We start from the raw sequence: 24383 nt of genomic DNA, 5'->3' as shown, positions 1-24383 counted from the left end.
TCTGCACACAGTGTGACGTGATTAACGTGATTATTTAACAGAAGACAAATGGACATCTGTGGGATCCAGACAGCATTTATTTGGACAAATGTCTCAGAGTTGATTTGTCTTAAAAAGCAGCCCTTTTTCTACAAAGAAAGAAACAAATCAGATCAATAAAGATCAATACCACTGGTTTGATCAAAGGACAACAGGAATCATCTGGACCGTCCGTCTTAACTGAAGCCGACTTTAAGATTTAAACAGAGTGAGTTCTGGACTCAGAGCAGCTTCAGTCATCTTCATCTTCACTAAAATATCAGACAGAATCTCCTGCAGACAAACAGGGTGAAATGCCCCTTTAAAATAATATCAGTCTGATGACTAACAGTAAAGATGGACAGTGCATCAATAAAACAGTTTATATAAATAATCAGAAAACTTCCAGCAATCAAATGTTCCACTTCCTGTTGACAAACAGTCGCCCAGACTTCCTGTTGAGTCATTAAACAGAAACATGAAGGAGGAGGGACACGAGGGCGTGACAGACTGAAGACTGAATAAATAAATAAATACACTCCTTCAACATTAAGGCCAGCTCTTCTTCACTGTTTAATCTAAAGATAATGAAACCATGAAGGTAAACATGAACTTACGAGCAACAAGTAAATACAACAGAAGAAGAGAAAACAATATGTGAAGTGAGAAGTGACTTCAGTCATCCTCAAAGTGACTTTGAATCATTAAACGTGACTGCAATCAAACGTCAGCTGCCTTCCATCACACTGACTTCATATTCAACTTCAGATAAAAACAACAAACACATTTTCCTCAGTCGTCTCTCCACCATCCACACACATCACACAGGCTGGACGTTAACAGGAAGTGATGATTAAAACAGGAAGTTCATTAAGAGGTTCACCTCCTGCTTATAAACCTCAGATGTCACCGACGGTTCCTCTTCAGGATGTGAACAAACACATCAGAGCGTTGAGATGGACCTGTGAGAACACAGCCTTCATCCTCCACCCTGCTCACACTGCTGATCACTGATCAGATCTCACACACTGTTTTAATTAAACTGTCCTGTAACAGTATATAATATTTAATGTTAAACTCTTTGATATGAAGCACCGTCAGATTCACTGAGACAACAGGCTGGTCTGAAAACTGAACCAAATCTTATCTGCAGTATTAAATTCTACATTGTTAATAAAATACTGAGGTCATTATGTGTTGTTAAATAAAATAAAGTTTGTTGAACTAGAACCAGTTTTCAGTCCGGTCAGGGACACTACCTGATGATATTAGTGTCCAACTAATATCTTCACGTTCATCCTATCCTGATGTTGTCTCATTCAGAGGAGGTCCACCAACCTTTCACCTTTTAAAGTAAATTTAAATCAAAGTTTAGTCTTATATCCGTCCAGACGCACACAGCAACACTTGGACCTGAAGCGTCCTGATCAAAGGTACTTCTCTACTTCCTGTCAGTGGGCGACTACGTGATGTTTCCTCCGGGTTCACAGACGACAGGCAGCTGAAGTCTGATTCACTTCACCGTGATCTTCACATAGATCTGATCCAGAACAGATCAGAGATCAATAATCTACTTCTTCAGTCGCTGCAGCAGGAAGGAAATAGTCTGATGAAACATCAGGAAGATCTGAAATCAACTGCAGCTCAGACCAATCAGGAGACAGAGTCCAGCCCGTCTGAGCCATAGAAACGATCTGATTGGTTGTTGATGTTCCAGATGTTTTGCACCTGAATGAGGCGTCAGTAAGAAACATTCCTGACAGAGAGATGAAGATACAGATGAAGAGGAGGAGCAGGAGGAGGAATAGGAGCAGGAGGTCCTGAGGAACAAATGAAGAAAGCAAAGACAGATGAAGAAGAACTGAGGAATGAAGAAGAGGAAGGAGAGGAAGAAGGAAATGTGTCAAAGTCTCCAGCTACCTTTATGTTTGTGTGTGTGTGTGCGTGCATGAGTGTGCATCAGCTGCAGTTGCAGAGCAGCAATCCGGCCACCAGGGGGAGCAGGTTGATGAGCAGGAGCCACAGAGTGACGACCAGACCAGGAGAGCTGGAGCACGGGTCTGACACAACACACAAACACAACATCAGACATATACACATCTGTCTGTAAACATGTACGTTATGACAGGTGACACTGACCAAGAGGGTTACTCCTGGAGGTGTTGATGGGCGGGAGCTGGTGGGGGAGGGGGCAGTCATCACAGAAGTCGGTGCAGGCAGGACAGATCAGGACGCCGTTATAGACCCAGTCGTTGACTCTGACGCTGACGCTCAGCAGCTGACCTTTACGGACACACAGGAAGGAACGATCCTGAACAAACACCACCAGACCCTGAGACGAGCAGAACACCTGGAGACATCAGGACAAGGTTAAAGACAACAGAATCTGAGAGACACCATTGTTTTTAAAGTCAAAATTCAGAGCCAAACAGTACGAGATGTATTTGAAGTGTATAAACTGTATGAAGTGTATGTTTGTAAAGTGGACCTTGTAACATCCAGAGCCCCAGTCAGGGTAGGTCATCTTCCTGGTGCACTGCTCCATGATGAAGGCTGACTTCTGGTACAAACATACAGAGTGTGGTCCATACTGCTCTGCTCCGTAGTTCCTCCACCAATCTACACACACACACACACACACACACACACACACACACACACACACACACACACACACACACACACACACTTTTGCAGCTGGTTCTCATCCAGTCAGCTGAGCAACATGGTGCAAGTATATTGTATATAATCAGTGTCATTGTTACCTGGCTGGTTCCCAGACTGATACACCTGGGCATACTGTTGTTACCTGGCTGGTAATCAGGTGTGTCAGTATATATAACTTGTAGTATAATAGTTACCTGGCTGGTTCTCGGTCACTCTGCAGTACGAGTTCCTCTGATATTCTCCACTCAGGTGCCAGCTGAATTCCTGACTGAAGGGACAGAAGTCGGCGATCTCCACGGCACCGCCGAACAACGACAGCTGATCAGCTGATACATCAGGGATCCTCTCAAAGTACTGGCACACACACACAAACACACACACACAGTTACATACAGTCTATCATACACCACAGTATCTGTTATTGTAGAGTACACACACACAGTAGTACACAGGGGCGGTCCTATACTATTTGGTGCCCTAGGCGAGCTTTACTGATAGCGCTCCATCCCCACGAGAAAAGACCAAAGGCCATGTCCAATGAGTTGCTCATTTATTTAAACAATGATAATCCAAACAATATAACATTATGTACAAATGAATTAACATGTTCAATAATAAATATACAAAAAGGAAATATGAAATGAGGTGGTACATGATACGGCCCTCTCCGAACCAACTCTGTCCTCATCAGGTCTGTTACATGAAGAGGCCGGTCAGCAGGATCAGCTGAAGGTGAACTGCCAGTGTTTGCTGCATCTAGAGGGCACATGAAGCACACTTGTATTCATGATAACTTGCCACTCACACACACACAGATGATATACAATAGATATAATGTCAATGTAATGCTATTGTGTGACTGCAGCATAAAGCAGAAACTGATATTTTTAACATCCTTGAGCCAACTTAGATGAGTGAAAGAGGACAGTTAAGTTTTTGCTTAAATTCTTCACCTTCATCAGGCACACACCTGAGACACAACAAGTGTGGAATCAGTAGCCGTTTTTAAACAGAGCAGCAAGCCGCCAATTTGCCCGTCCTTTTGGCGGCTATGTCCGCGGTTTTAGACAGAGGGCGGCAAATTAGGGGTCTGTTTTGGTCCGCCGATTTTCCGCCTCAGAGGGTACACTTATTTCCACCTCGCCTGCTATCTAAAATCGAGGCGTCAATGTGCCGGCCTCTGCGTGAGGTGGGCGGAGGTGTGGGTGACCTGCACTGTTGTGCGACCCACAGCCAGGGAGTTTTAAAACCAGGAAACAGCTGATCACAGCAGTCAGTCCATCACTTCATCCGCTGACATTAAGATGAGCAACTGGACAGCCGCTGAGATCCAGGAGATGCAGCGTCTCCTCGGTCTCTGTAGCTGTTCGGTTGTGTTAGCTTGATGTTGTAGAGCGGCAAGCTAAGAACGGCTAAGAAAGAATTAAAAGCCCCCGCTAAGAACCCAGTTCTAAACTCCAATGGGGTGCAATGTAAAGCTCTTATTTTGAGGACAAATTCTATGTCACTGTTCACAGCGACTTCGAGCTTCGCGTCACGTCACATGTTCACACCTACCTCAGAGGCGGCTTTTGGAAAAGGAGGAATATTGCGCCTCCGTTTTAGAAAGACAGGCCGGCACATTGCCGTCCTTACCTGGGAGCAAATGTGCCGCCTTTTCTATCTAAAAAGGGCTAGTGATGCAATCAAGATGAGCAGCTTGCACTCACCTGAACATCCAGGCTGAGTGAATAGAGGCAGGGTGAGGTTGGCATGCTCTTGTAGTGTCTCTTCTGGTGGCTTGAGGTCCATAAACACAGAGAACACACAAGTCCAAATAAATTGACTGGATGAGACATGGCACAACATATTGTCATTTTCACATAAGTCAATACATTTTTATCATCACAAACATTCACTGATACATTAAACTCACATGAGGAAACTGGAGCAGCTGAGGTGCATGGCTGTTCATAGTCTGATGATTCAGCTGCAGGTGGTCCTAAATATTTTAATAGTGAATCTAAAATGATATAACAAACAAGTGTATTATCAACATGGAGTAAATCATTTCCAGATTTCAAATGATATTATTAAGTTGCTAAGCATTTTAATTTTGACATTCATTTCATATACATTCACTTAGTCCCATATGCTCACAGCTTTATGTGCATACCTCTCTGTATAAACATAACTCTACCTGTGTATATATATATCATTTATTATTAATATGCTCTACTTTTTTGATACAATATTCCATGAGTATGCAACTTGTACTTATCTCTGTTCATCAGTATATAACATAAGCTCATCTTTTGCACCTCTGTCTATAAAGTCCACATGTTGATATCCTCACCTGCATATGAGGCACTGACTCACTCAGCACTTTAACATCTAACCACAGTGCAAACTAGTAATCTAAATCTTAAAATTATAAAAAAGATTTATTCAAAATGACATACCTTTCTCCTTTGCAAGTTTCTCCTGCTCTTCCTCTCTGCGATTTAGAAAGTGCGCCCCAGATGGCTTTTGCTGTTTCATTTTCCAGACTGTAGTTGTGACCCGTCGACACACAGCCGACGATAGATCGATCGATCGATAGATGCTGTCAAAACGATACATTTTTTTCACTTTCGCTTTTCAGTCCACCGTGTTTTTCCCGAACCATCAACCCTGCTTCTTCTTCTTCTGATTCCCTTTCTTCTTCTTCTGCCACCCTCTGGATCAAGACTACAGGTGCCATCGATGGCCGTAAATCATAGGTTACAATTTTTTAAATACCGAGCGTTAATCGCGTGTTAAAAAAATTAACGGTGTTAAGAGGAGGTTGCGTTAACGAGTTACTAACGCGTTAACTTTGACAGCCCTTATGTATGTATGTATGTATGTATGTATGTATGTATGTATATATACACTCGTTTTTTTACAAATAACAGAAAAGTGTGGTGTGCAAAAGTATTCATCCCCCTTTACTCTGAACCAGTTGCCTTCAGAAGTCCCCTAATTAGTGAATGGAGTCCACCTGTGTGTAATCTAATCTCAGTGTAAATACAGCTGTTCTTTGAAGGCCTCAGAGGTTTGCTAGAGAACAGTAGTGTGAACAAACAGCGTCATGAAGCCCAAGGAACACAGCAGACAGGTCAGGGATAAAGTTGTGGAGAAGTTTAAAGCATGATTAGGATATGAAAAAAATATCCCAAGCTTTGAACATCTCACAGAGCACTGTTCAATCCATCAGCTGAAAATGGAAAGAGTATGGCACAACTGCAAACCTACCAAGACATGGACGTCCACCTAAACTGACAGGCTGGGCAAGGAGAGCATTGATCAGAGAAGCAGCCAAGAGGCCCATGAGAACTCTGGAGGAGCTGCAGAGATCCACAGCTCAGGTGGTAGAATCTGTCCACGGGACAACTATTAGTCATGCACTCCACAAATGGGGCCTTTATGGAAGAGTGGCAAGAAGAGAGCCATTGTTAAAACAAAGCCATGTGGGGGGCACAACAAACATGTGGAGGAAGGTGCTCTGGTCAGATGAGACCAAACAAGTTTTTGGCCTAAATGCAAAACACTATGTGTGGCAGAAAACTAAGACTGCACATCGACCCTGAACACATCATCCCCACCGTGAAACATGGTGGTGGCAGCATCGTGTTGTGGGGATGATTTTCTTCAGCAGGGACATGGAAGCTGGTCTGAGTTGATGGGAAGATGGATGGAACCAAATACAGGACAATCTTCAGGGTTCGTACACATTTTTCAAGGTGAAATTCAAGCACTTTTCAAGCACTTTTAAGGGTCATTTACACAATTTTCCAGCACCTTATCGCTGGGGTAAAATACACATCTACAGGAATATATATACTCATGATTATTTTTTTTCACTTTTTATCACAATTATGTACATTGTATTATGCTGTAAACATCTAAAATGATGTTTCATGATAGCAAAAACTTTGGAAATTAAAATAGAACACAAAGTTTTATCCAAAAAAAGGGAAGCCACTTGGCTTTCTTCAGGTACACTTGCATCGGGACAAAGAGAGACCTGAGAGCACCCTGTAATTTTCTTTTTTGACATAAACTTTTATAAGCTTTTCGCTTATTCATCAAAGTTTATTAATATTGAACGTGTCATCAGTCCAAATTGCATCAAATTCACCTTCTCCTCAGCCATCCTTCTCTATTGCCACCAGGCTGCATGTGTGATGATACACACACACTGATTTTATTTCTGCTTGTGATAAGAAAAGTATCCAGTCTGATCCCAATGTTGCCAAGACACAGAGTTATAATGTCAAGCACTTTCAAGCACTGAAACTAAAATCCAAGCACTTTTCAGACCTTGAAAACACAACATTGAAATTCAAGCACTTTCAAGGATTTCAAGCACCCGTACGAACCCTGAATCTTGGAAGAAAACCTGTTAGTCTGCAAAAGATTTGAGACTGGGGCGGAGGTTCACCTTCCAGCAGGACAACGAGCCTAAACATACAGCCAGAGCTACAATGGAAAGGTTTAGATCAGGGGTTCTTAACCTTTTCGACCTTGAGGCCCGGGGCCCATTAAATATTAACACTGTATATGCAGTGGGGAAGCTACTTTGCAAGCGTAGCATGTAAAACTACATGTAGTTCAGCATGGCAGTAGTTTTAACAAACTGCATTTCTACTCCTGGAGAAATGTAGTTTGTAAAACTACTGCTAAAAAAAGTAGCTTTAGCAACTACTTATACTCATTATACTCATTTAAATCAGCATTAAATAAATCAACACATGGTGTATATGAAACAAAATATAATAGCCTACAAAAAATTCACATACAAATATGCCTCTCTCGTTTGGCACTACAAACATCTTTACCAACATTAAAAAGCCGCTCACATGCTGCACTGGCTGGGACACCAGTGTTGAACTTCTTTAAAGAAAAATAAAATAAAATGTATATTATATAGATCTTTTATTTTTTAATTAAAAAAAAAATCTCGTTATTGGCCAAAACTGTAGTTTGTAAATTGAGTGGTTAAACTACAAAAATGTACCTAAAAAGTAGTTGAATTACTTGACGCAGCACAAAATATGAACGTAGTTTAACTACCTGTAGTTACAGTCTCCACAGCACTGCATACAGGTTTAATTGATCTCACTCTTGGTTTGATTTGTATTCAATAATAAGCCAAATCCACTTACAGTTTAACATGGTATTACGTTAATAATGTTTAATAAATAATACAATTACATGATGAAACGTGATAACCGCAAATGTTTTTAATAAACTTCTGTCAACATATTGTGGTGGACATGAGCAGAAGAAAGTCTCACTGGGCAGTTCTTTAATTTCGACATGGGTCCCATACAGTGACCGCAGTTTTACTCATCCCTTCAGACCGAAATGTTTCATGAATATAACCACCATCATACTTGGCCATGGTGGCACACTGCAAACTCAATGTCTATGCCAATTCAACATCAAACATCCTCAGGACACAACAACAGTCAGAACATGTACAGGAAACATCAAACCGAAACACATCACAACAACAACATTCTCATCAACATTTAAGAATTCGCTCCCATGAGTCTTTGCGCCATCAGCGCTCACCGTCCGCAAACGGCCCTCCTGCGGTCTGAGGGCTTTAATGCCTCGTTAGATAGCGTCAGACCACACTCCACACACTGGGCTCTCGGCTCTGCCTCGCTGCCTCCGTTTACAAAGCCAATGAAGTCAGGATTAAAATTGCGCAAAATGTTAGTCTTTTGGGAGGGGGTCGACACCACTTTTGTCTTAATGTTTTCGTTTTAAAAACTTCTCTATCCTTTTGCTACAGGTGAGCGGCAAGCTGAATGTCTTCTTCTGTTCTTCTGTGAGCTTCCTAAACAACCTCTCTTCCTCTTGAATTGGTAGTCTGACATGCTCTGACTGTTTTCTTGCAGAGGTAGATGGAGCTGGGAGGGTCGTCTACCTGTACCTGCCTTTCTGGGCGGGGCTTCCAGAGTGTATATAAGGACTGCCTCTAGGGGTGTGTCTCTCTCTCTCACCTGGGCCTGCAGCAGGGCTCACACCCTCTTTTCCTTTGTTTAGTTTGATGCACTTCACAACACACAATACACCATATCTTCACTCATCCATACACTGCTGCCACGACTGATACTTTTCCTATTGTACATATCCCACTAGTTTAACATTTATGTTGGTTTGAGTTAAATAAACTACTTTTTGTTTAAGATATCTGTGTGTGACCTCCCTTCTTGTTGCCATCCTTGAGCCAGGTGGTAACATTACTGATGCATTACAGCCACCGTGTGGTCAGAAGCTGCATTGTAACTGAGCGTCTCATGGATACCAGCTTTTCTCTGGTGTCTTCAGTTGATAACCTATGCAGTCCCGCAGCCCTCGCAGCCCACAGGTGCAAAACTGAACGTTTTTTGCGGCCCTCTAGGTGGTGCTTGCGTCCCAAGCTTGGGCCCAATGGTTAAGAATCACTGGTTTAGATCAAAGCATATTCATGTGTTAGAACGGCCCAGTCAAAGTCCAATTTGAGAACCTCTGGCAAGACTTAATAATTGCTGTTCACAGACACTCTCCATCCAATCAGACTAAGCTTAAGCTATTTTGCAAGGAAGAATGGGCAAATATTTCAGTCTCTATATGTGCATCGCTGGTAGAGACTTACCCCAAAAGACTTGCAGCTGTCATTGCAGCGAAAGGTGGTTCTACAAAGTATTGACTCAGGGGGGTGAATACTTTTGCATGCCACACTTTTCTGTTTTTTATTTGTAAAAAAAAACATAAAACCATGTATCTTTTTCCTTCCACTTCACAATTGTGCAACACTTCTTGTTGGTCGGTCACATTAAATCCCCATAAAATAAATTTACATTTGTGGTTAAAACGTGACAAAATGGGGCGTCGTTAGCTCAGTTGGTAGAGCGCGCGTCCCGTGTGCCGAGGCTCTACAGCAGACCCGGGTTCGACTCCCGGCCCGGGTCCCTTTGCTGCGTGTCACTCCCCCGCTCTCTCCCCCTGTTTCCTGTCATATCTTCAGCTGTACTATCAATACAGCCTTAAAAGGCCAAAAACATACTTAAAAAAAAAACAGAAAAACATGACAAAATGTGGAAAAGTTCAAGGAGGGTGAATACTTTTGCAAGGCATTGTATATATTAGTTTTTCCCTGATGAAGTTGTTTTTAGAGCGTTTTCTACCTCGACTGTTACTGTGTTACTCTCTCATCCAGGTGTTTCTCAGGTAACAACATTTAGCACCAACTGATTTTACGTGTTACTTGGTAGCAACAATCAGATTTGGCTCCACCTCTGAAGAGTGTGTGTGTACCTGGTACTCCAGCGGCAGCTCCTGAGGATACCTCTGAAGGTTACAGACGGCCACAGCCAGCTGGTCCTGTCTGCAGGTGAGCTGCAGAGGAGACGCTCGCACCGTGTCACAGAACGGAGTCACAGAGTGACGTCTGCAACAACACACACATTCAAATCAGTATTCAGATAACTGTAACCTGTGGACGGGTTCCCTCTGATAGTCGGACTGGGTCTCTACAAACACCTGATGTGAACAGCAGTGTTGAACAATGTGACTGTGACCTCTGACCTCTGTCTCTGGCGATCCATCCAGAACTTGCAGCTCTTCATGACAAAGTCACAGCCGAGGCCGCGGCCCCAGTCCAGCCTCTGGGCCAGGCTGTAGTTGGCCCGGTACCAGCCGCTGTCCTCCATGATGGCCAGAGTTAGCCGAGAGAACACCCGGTTCTGAGTGTGGGAGCCCGTCATTGCCTCATTCTGATGGAGGAGGAGAAATATTAGAAACAAGGAGAAACTCAAACTGTTTTCTGCAGTTAAACATAATGAACAGTGTTCACCTCCAGCAGTCTCTTCTCCCAGTGGTTCAGTTCTGTCCCCGTCCCGCCCTGGTTCTCCAGCTCCATCCCCTCCAAGATGGGACAGTTAAAATGTCTGCGAGCCTCCTCCTGGAAACAGACACAAGACCACATTCAGCTCCGTCAAATACTGTCACAACAACTAAAAGACAGTTTCACTATCAATTCATCTGACATTTATACACTTAATGACTAATAGAGAGAATAAGTTATTGTAAAAAAGTTAAAAGATCTCCGAGCCACACGGAGGAGCAATTGGAGAGGTTATTGTTCTCCTCTAGAGTCAGTTTACTGTCACATGTGACAAAGAAAAGCAGAAAGTCATCACATGTGGGGAGCTGAATGTTTTGGCAGTTTTGCTTCATAGAGGAGGAAATCTCCCTTCAGATAAATAAGATCAATATGTTTAAAGTGATTCTCACCACGACTCGAGGCGTGACCAGGACGTGGACCTGGTGTCGGACCATGTCTCCTCCTCTGATGTCCCACAGCCTGCTGACCCTCCTGATCACAGCTTCACTCCACTGATACAGACCCAGACTGACACACACACACACCAAAGCCAGTAATCAGATAATAACTTCAGTCATTTTGAACTCTCCATGTACTATAATAAAGGCTGCTGTTGACACATCAATGCTGATTTTATCCAAACACATGCTCTTGAAATCATTATGTTTTAAACTGATAAAACTTGATGAATCTACAGCGTGTTTTCTTGTTTGAGTAAACTACAGTTCAAATCTAAGCTGTCTCTTAACCAACATGTGAGGGAACCAGACTCATCTCAGCAGCCTGAGAAGGTCTCTGATCAGGTGGAGTCTGACATCACCTCTCATTGAAGGCGGGCAGGCCGCTGGCGAAGCGAGGAGTTAGAGGTTTACCATCATCATCATGGTAGAAGGCAAACAGGCCCGCTGAGAACCCCTGGTGGACGAAGGAAAAACCACACTGACTTCATTTATACAGAAATCAGACAGTCCGTTCTCAACATGGTTAACAGAGATCAGTCACGACAAATCATCAAGAGGAGAAAATAATTCACATGTGTGGCATCAATACTTGTACGAGCTGCACACACGGATTAAAATCCCTAAAATCTACGAAGGGTGACTGTGTCAGTAAATCCAACTTCAGGTGTGATGGTCACAAACACAACTTTCTGAATGTGACAGGATATGAAACATGTGACCACACTGACCAAAGCGTGGATGATCTCGTGTTTTACGGTGGACAGCATCCCTTCAAACTCCTGAGGCTGAGACGAGATCATGTTGGGACACAGGTTGGCGTAGCCCGCTATCGGTCTGAAGAGCAGGTGAGACAGTTACAACTTCCCATCAGTTACCATCATTTTAAAAATAGGGTTGACATGATGATGACATGTGACACATCACCAGTCTACAGGTGTGCTCCTCACCTGTCCAGCTCTGCCTCCAGCTGGCAATAAGCAGCATAGGCCACGATGTTCTCCTGCCCACAGCGCTCGGTGGTGATCCCGCTGACGTACAGCACAAAGTCTGACCCTTCAACTCCAGGACCATCAGGGGGCCCCAGAGGGCCACAGGACTTCCCTGATTCACTGCACACCTTACATTGCTGAGAGAGGAGGTGACAGAAGACAGGAGTATCAGAGGGACTGAGTCTGAAGGTCAACTCCTCCACAGGGACAACACACAAACCTTTACACATTATAAAACATCAGGAGTTTGACCTTCACATTCTGAGATGGATAGATAGATAGATAGATAGATAGATAGATAGATAGATATGTGTGAGTGTATATATATTAGAGATGCACCGATCAGGATTTTTGGGGCCGATCACCGATCACCGAAAGCAGTATCTGCCGATCCCAATATTGCCGATCACAGCGTCAAATCCATAAATTCTTCTATATTGTTGTCTTATGTAACTTTCATATATTTAATTAATGATTCTTCTTCTTTACCGGACTGAATCCTACCACATAAGTCAGTTACGTCTCATGTCAAACCGGCTGCGCTCGCTCGCTGTGCTGTAAGTTACGTTCTTCTGTTTTGAGACGCTGCTGCTGTTTTAGAGGCTTTCACGTGAGATCATCGTGATGATGAGACTCCACCTGCAGGAACCGTGGACTCATTGAAGTTACTGTGAGTGACTACTGTGCACTCAGCTGGCTGTAATTCAAGGCAAGCTTGCTACACTGACCGGGCCAGGGGCACAGAGGCCACTGTGGCCGTACCATGAGTTTTTTTTTCAGGGGGCATCAAGGCCAAAGTGCGGGGCAACGACGGCCATGAAATTCCCTCCCTGCATGCAGTTAATGCACTGTCTTTATACTTGAACGTCATCTGATCGGCCTGATGTGATCTATTTTGAGAACTCCGATCAAAACCGATAGGGGCATTATCGTCGATTGCAATCGGTGCATCTACATATATATATCTATATATAGAATGTGTATATATATATATATATATATATATATATATATATATATATATATATATATATATATATATATATATATATATATATATATACACACACACTATATATATGTATATATATATGTATATATATATATATATATATATATATATATATATATATATATATATATATATATATATATATATATATATATATATATATATATATATATATACATATATATACATATATATACATATATATACATACATACATACATACATACATACACACACACACACACACACAGATGCTCGGGCATCTGTATCGGATGCCCCCGGGACGCCTCCCTCGGGAGGTGTTCCTGGCATGCCCCACCGGGAGGAGACCCCGAGGAAGACCCAGGGCACGCTGGAATGACTATGTCACTCGGCTGGCCGGGGAACGCCTTGGGATCCTCCAGGAGGAGCTACAGAAGGTGTCTGGGGAGAGGGAAGTCTGGGTGTCCCTGCTCAGACAGCTGCCCCCGCGACCCGGCCCCGGGGAAGCGGAAGAAAATGGATGGATGGATGGACCTCTCAACTCTGTTTTTTGTCCAGCTGGTGCTCTAGAAATAACCTTAATTCCTGTCTGTGGCTGTACTGACCTGCAGGTGGTGCTGTGGGACCATGACCGGGCCACAGCGGGTGACGTCTGCACAGGCATCCTGACAGTAACGGTGAGGGTCATCTCTCTTCCTCAGGTACTGGTTGGTGGCACATTGTCTGAGATGACAGGGACAACAAGCTCTGATGTTAATGAACTCTGTGACGTTGTTACAGAACAAACACACTGTTTCAGCTCTGATCATCATTAAGAAAATCATTTATTAAAAGGTGTTGCACCTTTAAGAAATGTCAGATGATGGAAACTAAAGGATCATAAAGGCTTCTTAACATCTCTCATCCAACTCTCTCTGTGAGGATCACACTAATGGCTTTAAACAACATCCACAGGGGAAACCAGACACGGACATTTATCAGAGAACTATTTAGTGTTTTTATTGCAAATTTCTAATGATTAATTGATTATTTGTTATGATCTTACTTTCTTCATTCACAATTTTGAACTCCAACAAATGTCTTAAGTCTGACAATGAGTGTGTTCGAACAACACGTCTGAACAAGTTTGGGATTTATCTTGCACCGAAGATAAGAGTGATGGATGAGAAATAAATCAGTCACACGAGTACCAATCTGTTCATATGACTGTGTGTCTAACACAGAGACAAACAGGTAACTCACCTGCTGAGCAGCACAGGCCCCACCCTCCTCCTCACACTGAATGCTCTCTGCAGGTAATCAATGGCCTGAGGAAACAGCTTATCCTTAGGACACAAACACACACACACACACACACACACACACACACAGAGTCTCACAAGACTGATTGATTTGGTTACCCAGCAGTGATGTCAGGATGTGTGGAGGTACAGATCTGCATCACTGCAAAGAGCCGAGAGCTTCAACTACATGTTAGCTAAAAATTACTCACAAACAAACACAATGTATGGCTGGCTGGTTGTTTGAGCTTCAAACTGCAGTTCCTGTGATGGCCACTAGAGGCTTCCAACAACTACACTGCCGAAATCATCAGACCAACTTTTGAACTGTCTAGAAATACAAATTCTCTAAAAGTTGGATCTAAATTTAAGAAAAAAAACAACCTCTGTGTATCAATATTTTAGCTTTTAATGTTCCTTGCAGAGTTGTTTTTTTTTTTGAGTGTGCACACGTGCAAGTTATGGTCACGCTAAATCCTCAATGGTTTCCTAGATAAGGTCTTCTTCTCTGCCTTTACTGGCTCATCTCTTTGATTCTGGCTCTTTACTGCCGGAACCAGAATCACAGAGCAGCAAACGTTAGGAAACCAGTGATAGGACTGAGGTGTGTCAGTGCTGAACTCTCAGGTGTTCCTCACCTTCACCAGCCTCCTCTTGTCAGCAGGAAGTCTGTGGAGACAGAGAGGAAACATTACTGACGTCATGTAGTCACAGCTGGTGTCTGATTCATAGAAAAAAAATACTTTGTGATGCTTGAATAACTTCAACCATTAACTGTCACATGTCCGTCTCTGGTGTCCATGATGCTGATATATTCTGTATGTCTATTTATATGTGACTGAGCTGCTGCAGTTCTCACTGGTCCACGCTGTAATCATAGATGATCTTTATCTTTAGCTGTAGGTCATCAGGAGAGCTTCTTTTAATCAAACGTTCAGGCTTCAGGTACACATGATGGACCACCTGAAACACACAAACACACACAGACACATGATGGGAGACATTTAGAGAGACTGAGCAGTTTGACTTGTAATAAACACTCCAGGTTTTGATTGATTGATTGATTGATTTATTGATTGATTGATTGATTTCTGGATCAAAAACACATAAAACGGTAATCCAAAAGGATGACATGCAAAAGTGTAAAGCTTATTTCCAGCATGGTCCTTGGTGTTACACATAAAACAACTAAACAAGAGGTAGACAAAACACAGAACACAAAGAAAAGGTTCAGACTGGGTAACATGATCACACCTGACACTGTGATTATAATCAATTATAAACTTGGCTTTCAGCTTATCAGCTCCGTCTATCTGAAACTACAGTCTGATACTAAAGTTACAATGTTCAGGTTTAACTGAGACGTGGTGAGTTGAGTACTGTCAGTCTGGTTCAACGCATTATGATAAAATCAAAATATTCTTACATATATTTTTATGATGATGATGGTTATTATTATTATTATTATTATTATTGATATAATAATTACTATTGTTGATATTGATATTGTTATTATTATTGTTGTTATTACATAACACAACATATTTCACAGAGTGTTTGGATCCATTGTTGGAGCAATTTAGTGTTAAAATTAAGTGATTTTTTCAATGTTAGGTTTGAAACGAGTGTTTTAAAAGTGCCTTTATTGTGAAGTACCCCACCCGGAAGTGTTCTTGTGGCTGTTGCTAGGGGAAACGGACAGGATAAAGATGATAAAGTTAAGACTGATTAATAAACACGTTCATACTTTGTTCCTGACAGAAGCTGTCAAAGACTGTTACTTTCATTTAACACGAGAAAGTCTCTGAGTAAGAACTTAGCTTCGTCTTAGCTGTTTAGCCTGCTAGCTAACGGTATTGTAAATATAATTTAACGTTACGTAGCTAACCTGTTAGCTGAACATGTTACAGTGTTCTTACATTTGATGTCACACAATAACTCGTAATTCACATTATACAGTCATCACGGTTAACGACAGTGAGTGTCACAGTAAAGTCATTATCTCAGCTCATTGAAAGACGCGTTACTTAGCTACCACAGCTAACGTGCTAGCTAGCTCAGCCCAGCTCTGCCGCTGGTTCAGCCTGACCGGGGCTCACCTCGCTGGGAGCGGGGACTCGATGTTTGCACGTCCCGTGGCAGCTCGCTAACACGGCCAAGATGGAGAAGATGAGGGCCGAGCCGAGGAACCGGGACACGGACGGCTTGCCATCACATCTCAGCCTCGGCTCCATCCTCCCACCGGCCCGGTCAGCGGGGCTCGGCAGCCCGACGTCAACAGAACCTCCGTCGGCCCGGTCCGCTCGGTGCTCGTTTCATTCATCGCTCGCAGGCTGAATCACAACATGTTAACATCCCGCAAAAAGTCCTGATGGCAAACAGAGAAGAGAAGAGCCCACAGGAGGAGAAACACCGGCCGGTAGAAGGTAAAATCTCTTGGTTTGCTACCGGGAGTCAGCTGAGAGGGGACCGGGAAAGACCAAGATCGTCTGTCAGCGAGAGGAATCACTCAGATGAACATTTCTATACGGAAACAGGCACTGGGCTGTTAAGATCGTCTATTGAAAGGAGCAGTCACTCAGCCTGGGTTTTTGTCTGCCTCTTGTCATGGTTGGATTTATCCGCTAGGGGGCGCCGCGGTACCGATGGATACACGTTCCAACCGAAAGCTAGAAAATGTGTGCATAAAGAAATAAGATTATAAATGACCAGCATCCATAAAACATCATCTGTGAGGATAATGTGGGCTGTTGGTGAGGATATGTATATGGAGATATATATATATATATATATATATATATATATATATATATATATATATATATATATATATATATATATATATATATATATCTTTAAACACTAAACCCATTTGAACACGCTCTTAATTCAAAAGATAAATCTATAAACAATATTGAACATAGTCCATTAAAACAACGTGTAAACTCTTCTTCTGACTTACTGTGTGTGATGCTGGTTCCCACACACACAGACAGACAGTCACTAAAACTTAATTAACTTCAGAGACGAGGTAAATGTGATTAAATGTGGTTGTTCCAGTTCAGCTTAATATTGAAGCCTCTGATGGTGAAAGAAAGGAGGCTCTGTGTCTGTCTGACCACCTTCATCTTTCCGTCCAACCACTCCTCTTCTTCTCTGCTCAGAACGAGTGTTCGTTAATATCCTGTTCAGTCGCTGAGTCCAGTTGAATTAAATCGTGTTCTGCTGACTGGCAGAAAATTAATTAGCAACAATTTAAAGTTGAATCACTCAGAAGTCATTTGATAGTTGCTCTGCTGTCTGTAGCCTCGGGTTCAGACGATCCTGTAACAAATCTTTTATTTTGAGTTTCTGTGTATTTGTGTAGATGTGTGTATACTCCAGGATGTACGTGTAGATGTGTGTATACTTATACGCAGTGAATATTCCTGCTCCTAAATTCAGATAAAACTGAGATGCTGGTCATCGCCCCCACTAAACAGAGACACCATGCTGATCAAGTGACCGTAACTCTCGACAACTGTTTTATTTCTCAAAGTTCAGCCGTCAAGAATCTGTGTTGGAGTCACATGAGGAAGACCTGGGAAATGGCAGCGCCTTAGACATGCTTCCGTCCTTCGCCGACAATTATTAACAATTAAACTGTCAACTCTCTGCAAAAGTATAGTTAAAGGAGAACTTTGGTCGATTTAAACATGCAGCTTCATTGCTCAAGCTACCCTTGACTTGCCAGTACCGAAGACGCAAACACATTTGGTCCAGCCATTACAGAGCTCCGTGAACGGAGACTTAGCATTGAACGCTAACAGCATGGGGTCAGAACTTTACACTGTGTTTTAAGCGTCTTAACATGCTCCACATCTCACACCAAAAGTTCTGCAACATCAGCAGACACCTTAGCACACAGCACTGTAGCGTGTATGACTCAAACTGAATAAAAAAGTAGTTAAAACAGTGTGTTTGTGCAAGCAGCTACTTACCTGTTTGTTGACATCCGTGTGTTCCGGTAGCTAGACCAAACTAGTGTATCCACCGAGTGTGCACTTAACAGGCTTAACAGGCTATTGTAAGGCTCATGGCTCATGACAGGCTGTAACATGGACATGTACATTATAAACATAAACACGAATATGCTGGATTACGTTTCCGTCTCCGCCAGTGAGACGGATTGACTAGTTTGGTCTAGCTACCGGAAGACACGGATGTCAACAAACAGGTAAGTAGCTGCTTGCACAAACACACTGTTTTAACTACTTTTTTATTCATTTTGAGTCATACACGCTACAGTGCTGTGTGCTAAGGTGTCTGCTGATGTTGCATAACTTTTGGTGTAAATGGTCTGCATTTTTATAGCACTTTTCCAGTCTAACGACAGCTCAAAGCGCTGTACAACACATGCCACATTCACCCATTCACACACACATTCATACACTGATGACAGAGGCTGTCATGCAAGGCACCAACTGCAGGAGCAATTTGGGGTTCAGTATCTTGCTCAAGGACACTTTGACATGCAACTAGGGGGAGCTGGGATTCAAACTGGTGACCTTCCGAACACTAGACGACCCGCTGACCCACTGAGCCACAGCCGCCCCCGGTGTGAGATGTGGAGCATGTTAAGACGCTTAAAACACAGTGTAAAGTTCTGACCCCATGCTGTTAGCGTTCAATGCTACATCTCCGTTCACGGAGCTCTGTAATGGCTGGACCAAATGTGTTCGCGTCTTCGGTACTGGCAAGTCAAGGGTAGCTTGAGCAATGAAGCTGCATGTTTAAATCGACCGAAGTTCTCCTTTAATGTCGTAAGCAGTCGTTGCTTCTACACAACCCAAAGTTACACAGAGCTACAAGGTTTAAGTCGTACAATGAACCAGGGGAAACAAAGTGTACAAACACGCTTGAAGACCTCAGCTACCATGGAAGTTAACCCTTCTAGCCCCTCCAGCAGCGAAGCCAGCCAGAGAAACAACATGGGGGATATCTTTGCGGAAATTGCAAAAGTGAACACAACTATGAATAAAGTGGCGAAACTTTATTTTGAAGATACGGCGGACTCTCTGGCGCTGCTGTAACCGGACGGTTGGTGGGAGGAGCAGGAGGTACCGTCTACTACAGGACCTACACGGACCGGAATCACATCAGGCCTAAGGCTTAGACGACAGGAGTAAGGCATTAATGTGTACTGAAGGAGTGAGGGGTAGATTTGTGGATGAGGATAAAGGGAGGCAGGTGTATATACTCTTTGGAAGCAATGAGTAGTTGGCATATCAATATAATTGACATGGAATATTAATGGCTGCAGTACGATAATTAAACGCAAAAAAATACTCACCTATCTTAAATCTAAAGGCACAGATAGTGCATATATTAAGGAAACACACTTCAGAAACCAAGACGAAGCTATAAAAATGAAACGTGACTGGGTCGGCCACATTTGTTCATAACTCAGTATCAAGCAAGAGCTGTTGGGTTGTTATCCTTGTCAACAAAAAGTTGAATTTTGTTGTATTGAATCAATTCAAAGACTCTCATGGACGAATTTTAGTTGTGGAAGCACTTGTTAATGGAGTTAAAGTAGTACTTTGCAATTTATATGCTCCCAACAAAGAAAACACATCCTTTTTTCATGAGATCAATAAAATACTGGGAGATGTAGATGGTCAGATTATCTTGGGGGGAGATTTTAATCAAACAAGACGACCATCTGTATTGCAGTAAAATCAGAACAGGTACACCCCCCAGAGACAGAGCAGCATTAGATACCCTACAGGAAGAACTGGGTTTGATAGATATCTGGAGACTCATAAATCAGAAGGAACGGGAATACACATTGGTGGGGATATTAAGGTATTTTAAGACATTAATAGGGGAACAACAGAAAGATTAGCTACTGTTTGGGATGCACTCAAGGCGTTTATTAGGGGGAAATGTATAGCTTATAGTTCATGGAAGAAAAAGGACAATAAGAAAAAAGTACAACAATTGGAAAAGGGAATAGGTAAATTAGAGAAGCATTTAGCCAAACACCATGATGAAGAAGGTTTCAGGAAAATCTGTCAATAAAATTTGAGCTACATGAATTATATAATAAAAAAGCAGAGTATTCACTATTTAGGCTCAAAACAATTTTTTGTGAAAAAGCTGGACGATCATTGGCAAGACAACCAAAGCGCCTGGATTCAAATAATACTATTACAGCAATTAGAGAAGATGATAAACTAGTTACATCAGCTAACAAGATTAATGAAGTTTTATGTAGTTTTTATGAAGATTTTTATGAAGATTTGTATACGTCTACATGCTCGGATGGTGATGAAGACTTGGACTCCTTCTTCCAAAAGGTGGAGCTACCACAACTTTCCTCAGAGGAAAAGGATAGTTTGGATACGCCCATAACAGAAGCTGAAGTTAGAACTGCAATTAAAGGTATGAAAACCGGGAGGTCACCTAGTGTAGATGGCTTAGCGGTGGAGTACTATAAGAAATATGTTGACTGTCAGCCATCCGTAAACTCAAAGGACTATACGTTGCACCCCACCTCCTGTTGCTACTCTATCAAAGCATCATTCAACCCATCCTTCTGTACTGTTCCACATGTTTCTTTAATATGCTTTCTGTCACCAACCGGGCCAAACTCACACGCATCACAAACACAGCTGCCAAAATCATCGGTCTCCCCACACCCAACGTCACATCACTCACCCACTGAACCAATATATCATCCCTCTACCCTCAGGACGCAGGTACAGATCCACTAAGTACAGGAGGGCTCGGCTGGGGCAAAGCCTGATCCCTGCAGCCATAGCTGCCTTGAACAGCAGGCCCCGCTGATCTGTCTGTCCGCTATTGTGCTGTCATATAAGTTGTCTTTGTTGTTATTGTTGCTATGTATGTCTCTTTTTTTGTTTGTTTGTTGATGTGTATGTAGTGTCATGCCATGCCAGTGTCTCAAACATGTTCATGCAGTCAGCTATTTGCCTTTAATTTCAAGTGGTTACAAAAAGGGATAAAATATTTGGGTATAGAATTAGATCTAGACATACGGGAAATTATGACAACTTACATGGAAAAAGTATTACATAAAATCGAAGTTAATTTGGACAACTAGAGTAAACTACGTCTGACTTTATGGGGTAAAGTAAATACAATAAAAATGGTTGTAGCACCAGAGATAAATTATTTAACTGGGATGATACCCACATGCATTCCAAAACAACAATCAATAAGATATGACAAAATGATAAAACAATTTCTCTGGGATGGGAAAAAACCTCAAATTCGTATAGATAAATTATGTGAGTCAAAGAAGAAAGGGGGTCTGTCATTACCGAACATAAAATATTATAGTGTTGCCTTTGAGATGTCCAAGCTTACAAAACACTGGGATGAAACTGGTGCTGGTCTGGACTGGGTCCTGATTGAGTGGGAACTCACTTCCCCCTTTAAACCCATTGAGGTTCATCACGGTTTGGCAAGAGGTACATAAGAGATGTAAAATTGCTCAGTATACTCAAAAATATGCACCCATATGGCATAGTCCAAAATAAAAATAGATAGACAGACTATCTATTGGGCTCAATGGTTAAGAAAAGATATGAGAATAATAGATGATATATTTGAAAATGGTAATTTTCTTTCATATATCAGATTTAAGAAAAAATTTCACTTAGAGGGCGGAGGCCACTTTTGGAAATATTTAAAAATTAGACACTGTATTAAAGAGGTTGTTCCCGCTGGTCAGGAGAAGGGTCCAGTTGAGTGTTATTTACAGCTACCTAAAATGCATCATAAAGCATCAAAATGGTATGAAATGTCTCCTTGGAAAAACAGTAATGGTCGCAGTAATCTCAAGCGGATATTGTCTTGCACGCTGGATGAAAAAACATGGGAGGGGATTCTCTCCAACACTGAAAAATACATAAGAGAAGCCAAAGGTAAATTTACTCAGTAAATAATAATTCATAGATATTATTTTACCCCACCAAGACTTGATAGAATGTGTTTACTTAACAATGATCTATGCTGGAAGTGTGGGGAAAAAGGTGGCACATTTGTACATGCATTATGGGAATGTTCTAAGATCTTCTCCTTGTGGAAAAATGTAATAGATTATATGGGCAAATGGCTGAATTGTGAACTTCCTAGGTCACCAAGACTTTGTCTCCTTGGAGACAGAACTATGGTATCATACTTAAACAAAACATTTTTAAATCTTAAAAACTGGCCTTATGACTTGTGCATGGATAATTTTAAGGTGTTGGAAGGAGCCTCAAGTTCCCATGCTAAATATATGGAGAACTCAGATGATGGAAACTGTTGGCACCCATCCATCCATCCATCTTCTTCCGCGTTATCTGGGGCCGGGTCGCAGGGGCAGCTGCCTGAGCAGGGATACCCAGACTTCCCTCTCCCCGGACACTGCCTCCAGCTGTTCGGGGAGGATCCCAAGGCGTTCCCAGGCCAGCCGAGCGACATAGTCACTCCAGCATGTCCTGGGTCTTCCTCAGGGTCTCCTCCTGGCAGGACATGCCAGGAACACCTCCCGAGGTGATGCCCGAGCCACCTCAGCTGGCTCCTCTTGATGTGGAGGTGGAGGAGCAGTGGTTCTACTTCGAGCTCCTCCCGGGTGACAGAGCTCCTCACCCTATCTCTAAGGGAGCGCCCCGCCACCCTGCAGAGAAAACTCATTTCGGCCGCTTGTATCCTGGATCTTATTCTTTCGGTCATGACCCAAAGTTCATGACCATAGAAACTGTTGCATGTGAGAAAATGTTGGGAAGATTAAACAGTGAAAATGACATGACAAACGAACAGTGGGACAGTTTTGGTAAATATATACCAAGAGAGAACAGCTAAACCATGTACAGATGTTCTTTATGGTCTTGTATTGATATGTATTACATTAAGGTCATACACTCTGCCTGAATAATGGACTGGCCCTCACATCCGAATGTATGTTATTTATTGAATCACCTACCTACCTGCCTATGTCTTGTTCTTTTTGTTTGTTTCTTATTTTCGTTTTCATTACCTCCATTCTGTCTTTTTTACTTGTTCATATGTATGGTTGTTTGTTTCATGTTTATAATTATGAAAAATAATTCAAAAAACTTTAAATAAAAAAAAAACTCTAGGTGTTACTTTTGATTCTACACTCTCCTTTGATCAGCACATCAAAGAAATTACCAAGATCGCTTTCTACCACCCGCGCAATATAGCTTAAATTAGGGTTAGGGTTAGCAGCCCATCAGCAGTGGGGGGCGCACGCGCAACTTTTGACGCACGTAAAGAACACGCACTTTTGATAGCCCCAGTGATGAACGTAAATTCCCATGCTATAAACAACTGCACCAGAACAATGCACAACCCCAATGTATAAAATAAATCATCAGAGCCAGCCGCTCCATAATAAAAACGTGTCTTACAGTCACGCAGTTATCCATGTCTACCTCTTCATTCCCCTCCTGCTCATATTCCTGTCCTGTCTTTCTCCTGGTGTGCTGGCTCAGCTGTGTCGCTAACATTAGTGCTAGCAGTATTAGTGCTAGTGCTAGTTGAAGCTGCACTCGATTTTAAAAACAAATCACTCAGTTTGCAGCATTTTTCACCGTCAGCCAATAGAGCTCTCTGAGATTTCTCCCTTTTTCTCCGCTCCCCCCTTGTGTCGCTTGATGCCTCGATTCATTTTTTTGCTAGCTTAATCTCAGTCATCTTCCAACTTCCAATTTCCAACAACCACGCAGATGCGGTCTACTCGATTCAGTCTTGAAATTCCCAGACGACATTGCTTCATTTTAACTCTTGCAAACAAATAATCAATTTAAAAAATGCAGGTAGATTTGATTTCAAATGCTTCATTTGAAATGGTTTGCTTCAAACCAAGCATGTTTTTGAACATCTGAATAAGACATTTTGCTACAAAACAATGCAGACTGATATAAAAGTTTGTGAATGTAGAAGGCAACCATGACTGTGATATAGAGACTCGTATGTGGCATATAAATCCTGATTAGAGAGCTGTAGTGTTTAGTGTGAAGGAATTGGAGAAATTTGGTTTTCATTTAGTGTATGAACTTCATTGACGCATGTAAG

General features: G+C 42.3%; 1 protein-coding gene across 1 annotated transcript; it reads right to left on the bottom strand.

The window, feature by feature from the left end:
• Positions 1-59: 59 nt before the first annotated feature.
• Positions 60-16892, bottom strand: lmln (leishmanolysin-like (metallopeptidase M8 family)). Its single transcript, XM_030428505.1, has 16 exons — positions 16391-16892; positions 15151-15254; positions 14930-14960; positions 14254-14336; positions 13617-13734; positions 11976-12154; positions 11757-11862; positions 11388-11482; positions 10978-11095; positions 10538-10645; positions 10270-10457; positions 10000-10132; positions 2880-3039; positions 2507-2637; positions 2158-2368; positions 60-2078 (listed from the first exon to the last, which is right to left on the bottom strand). The coding sequence occupies exons 1-16, from the start codon at positions 16523-16525 to the stop codon at positions 1978-1980; spliced, it is 2001 nt and encodes a 666-aa protein (XP_030284365.1). The 5' UTR covers positions 16526-16892; the 3' UTR covers positions 60-1977.
• Positions 16893-24383: the final 7491 nt, after the last annotated feature.

The sequence above is a fragment of the Sparus aurata genome, chromosome 9, assembly GCF_900880675.1.
Source record: "Sparus aurata chromosome 9, fSpaAur1.1, whole genome shotgun sequence".
NCBI lineage: Eukaryota > Metazoa > Chordata > Actinopteri > Spariformes > Sparidae > Sparus > Sparus aurata.
This window is presented reverse-complemented; position numbering and strand designations above follow the sequence as displayed.

Bases quoted from the DNA above. Each gene is read 5' to 3' on its own strand.
- lmln (XM_030428505.1), bottom strand. From the start codon at position 16,525: ATGGAGCCGAGGCTGAGATGTGATGGCAAGCCGTCCGTGTCCCGGTTC. The intron at 11,863-11,975 runs GTGAGGAGCACA...CCTGCTCTTCAG, and splicing joins CTGGAGGCAGAGCTGGACAG to ACCGATAGCGGGCTACGCCA. The intron at 11,483-11,756 runs GTCAGTGTGGTC...TTCGTCCACCAG, and splicing joins ACGAGATCATCCACGCTTTG to GGGTTCTCAGCGGGCCTGTT.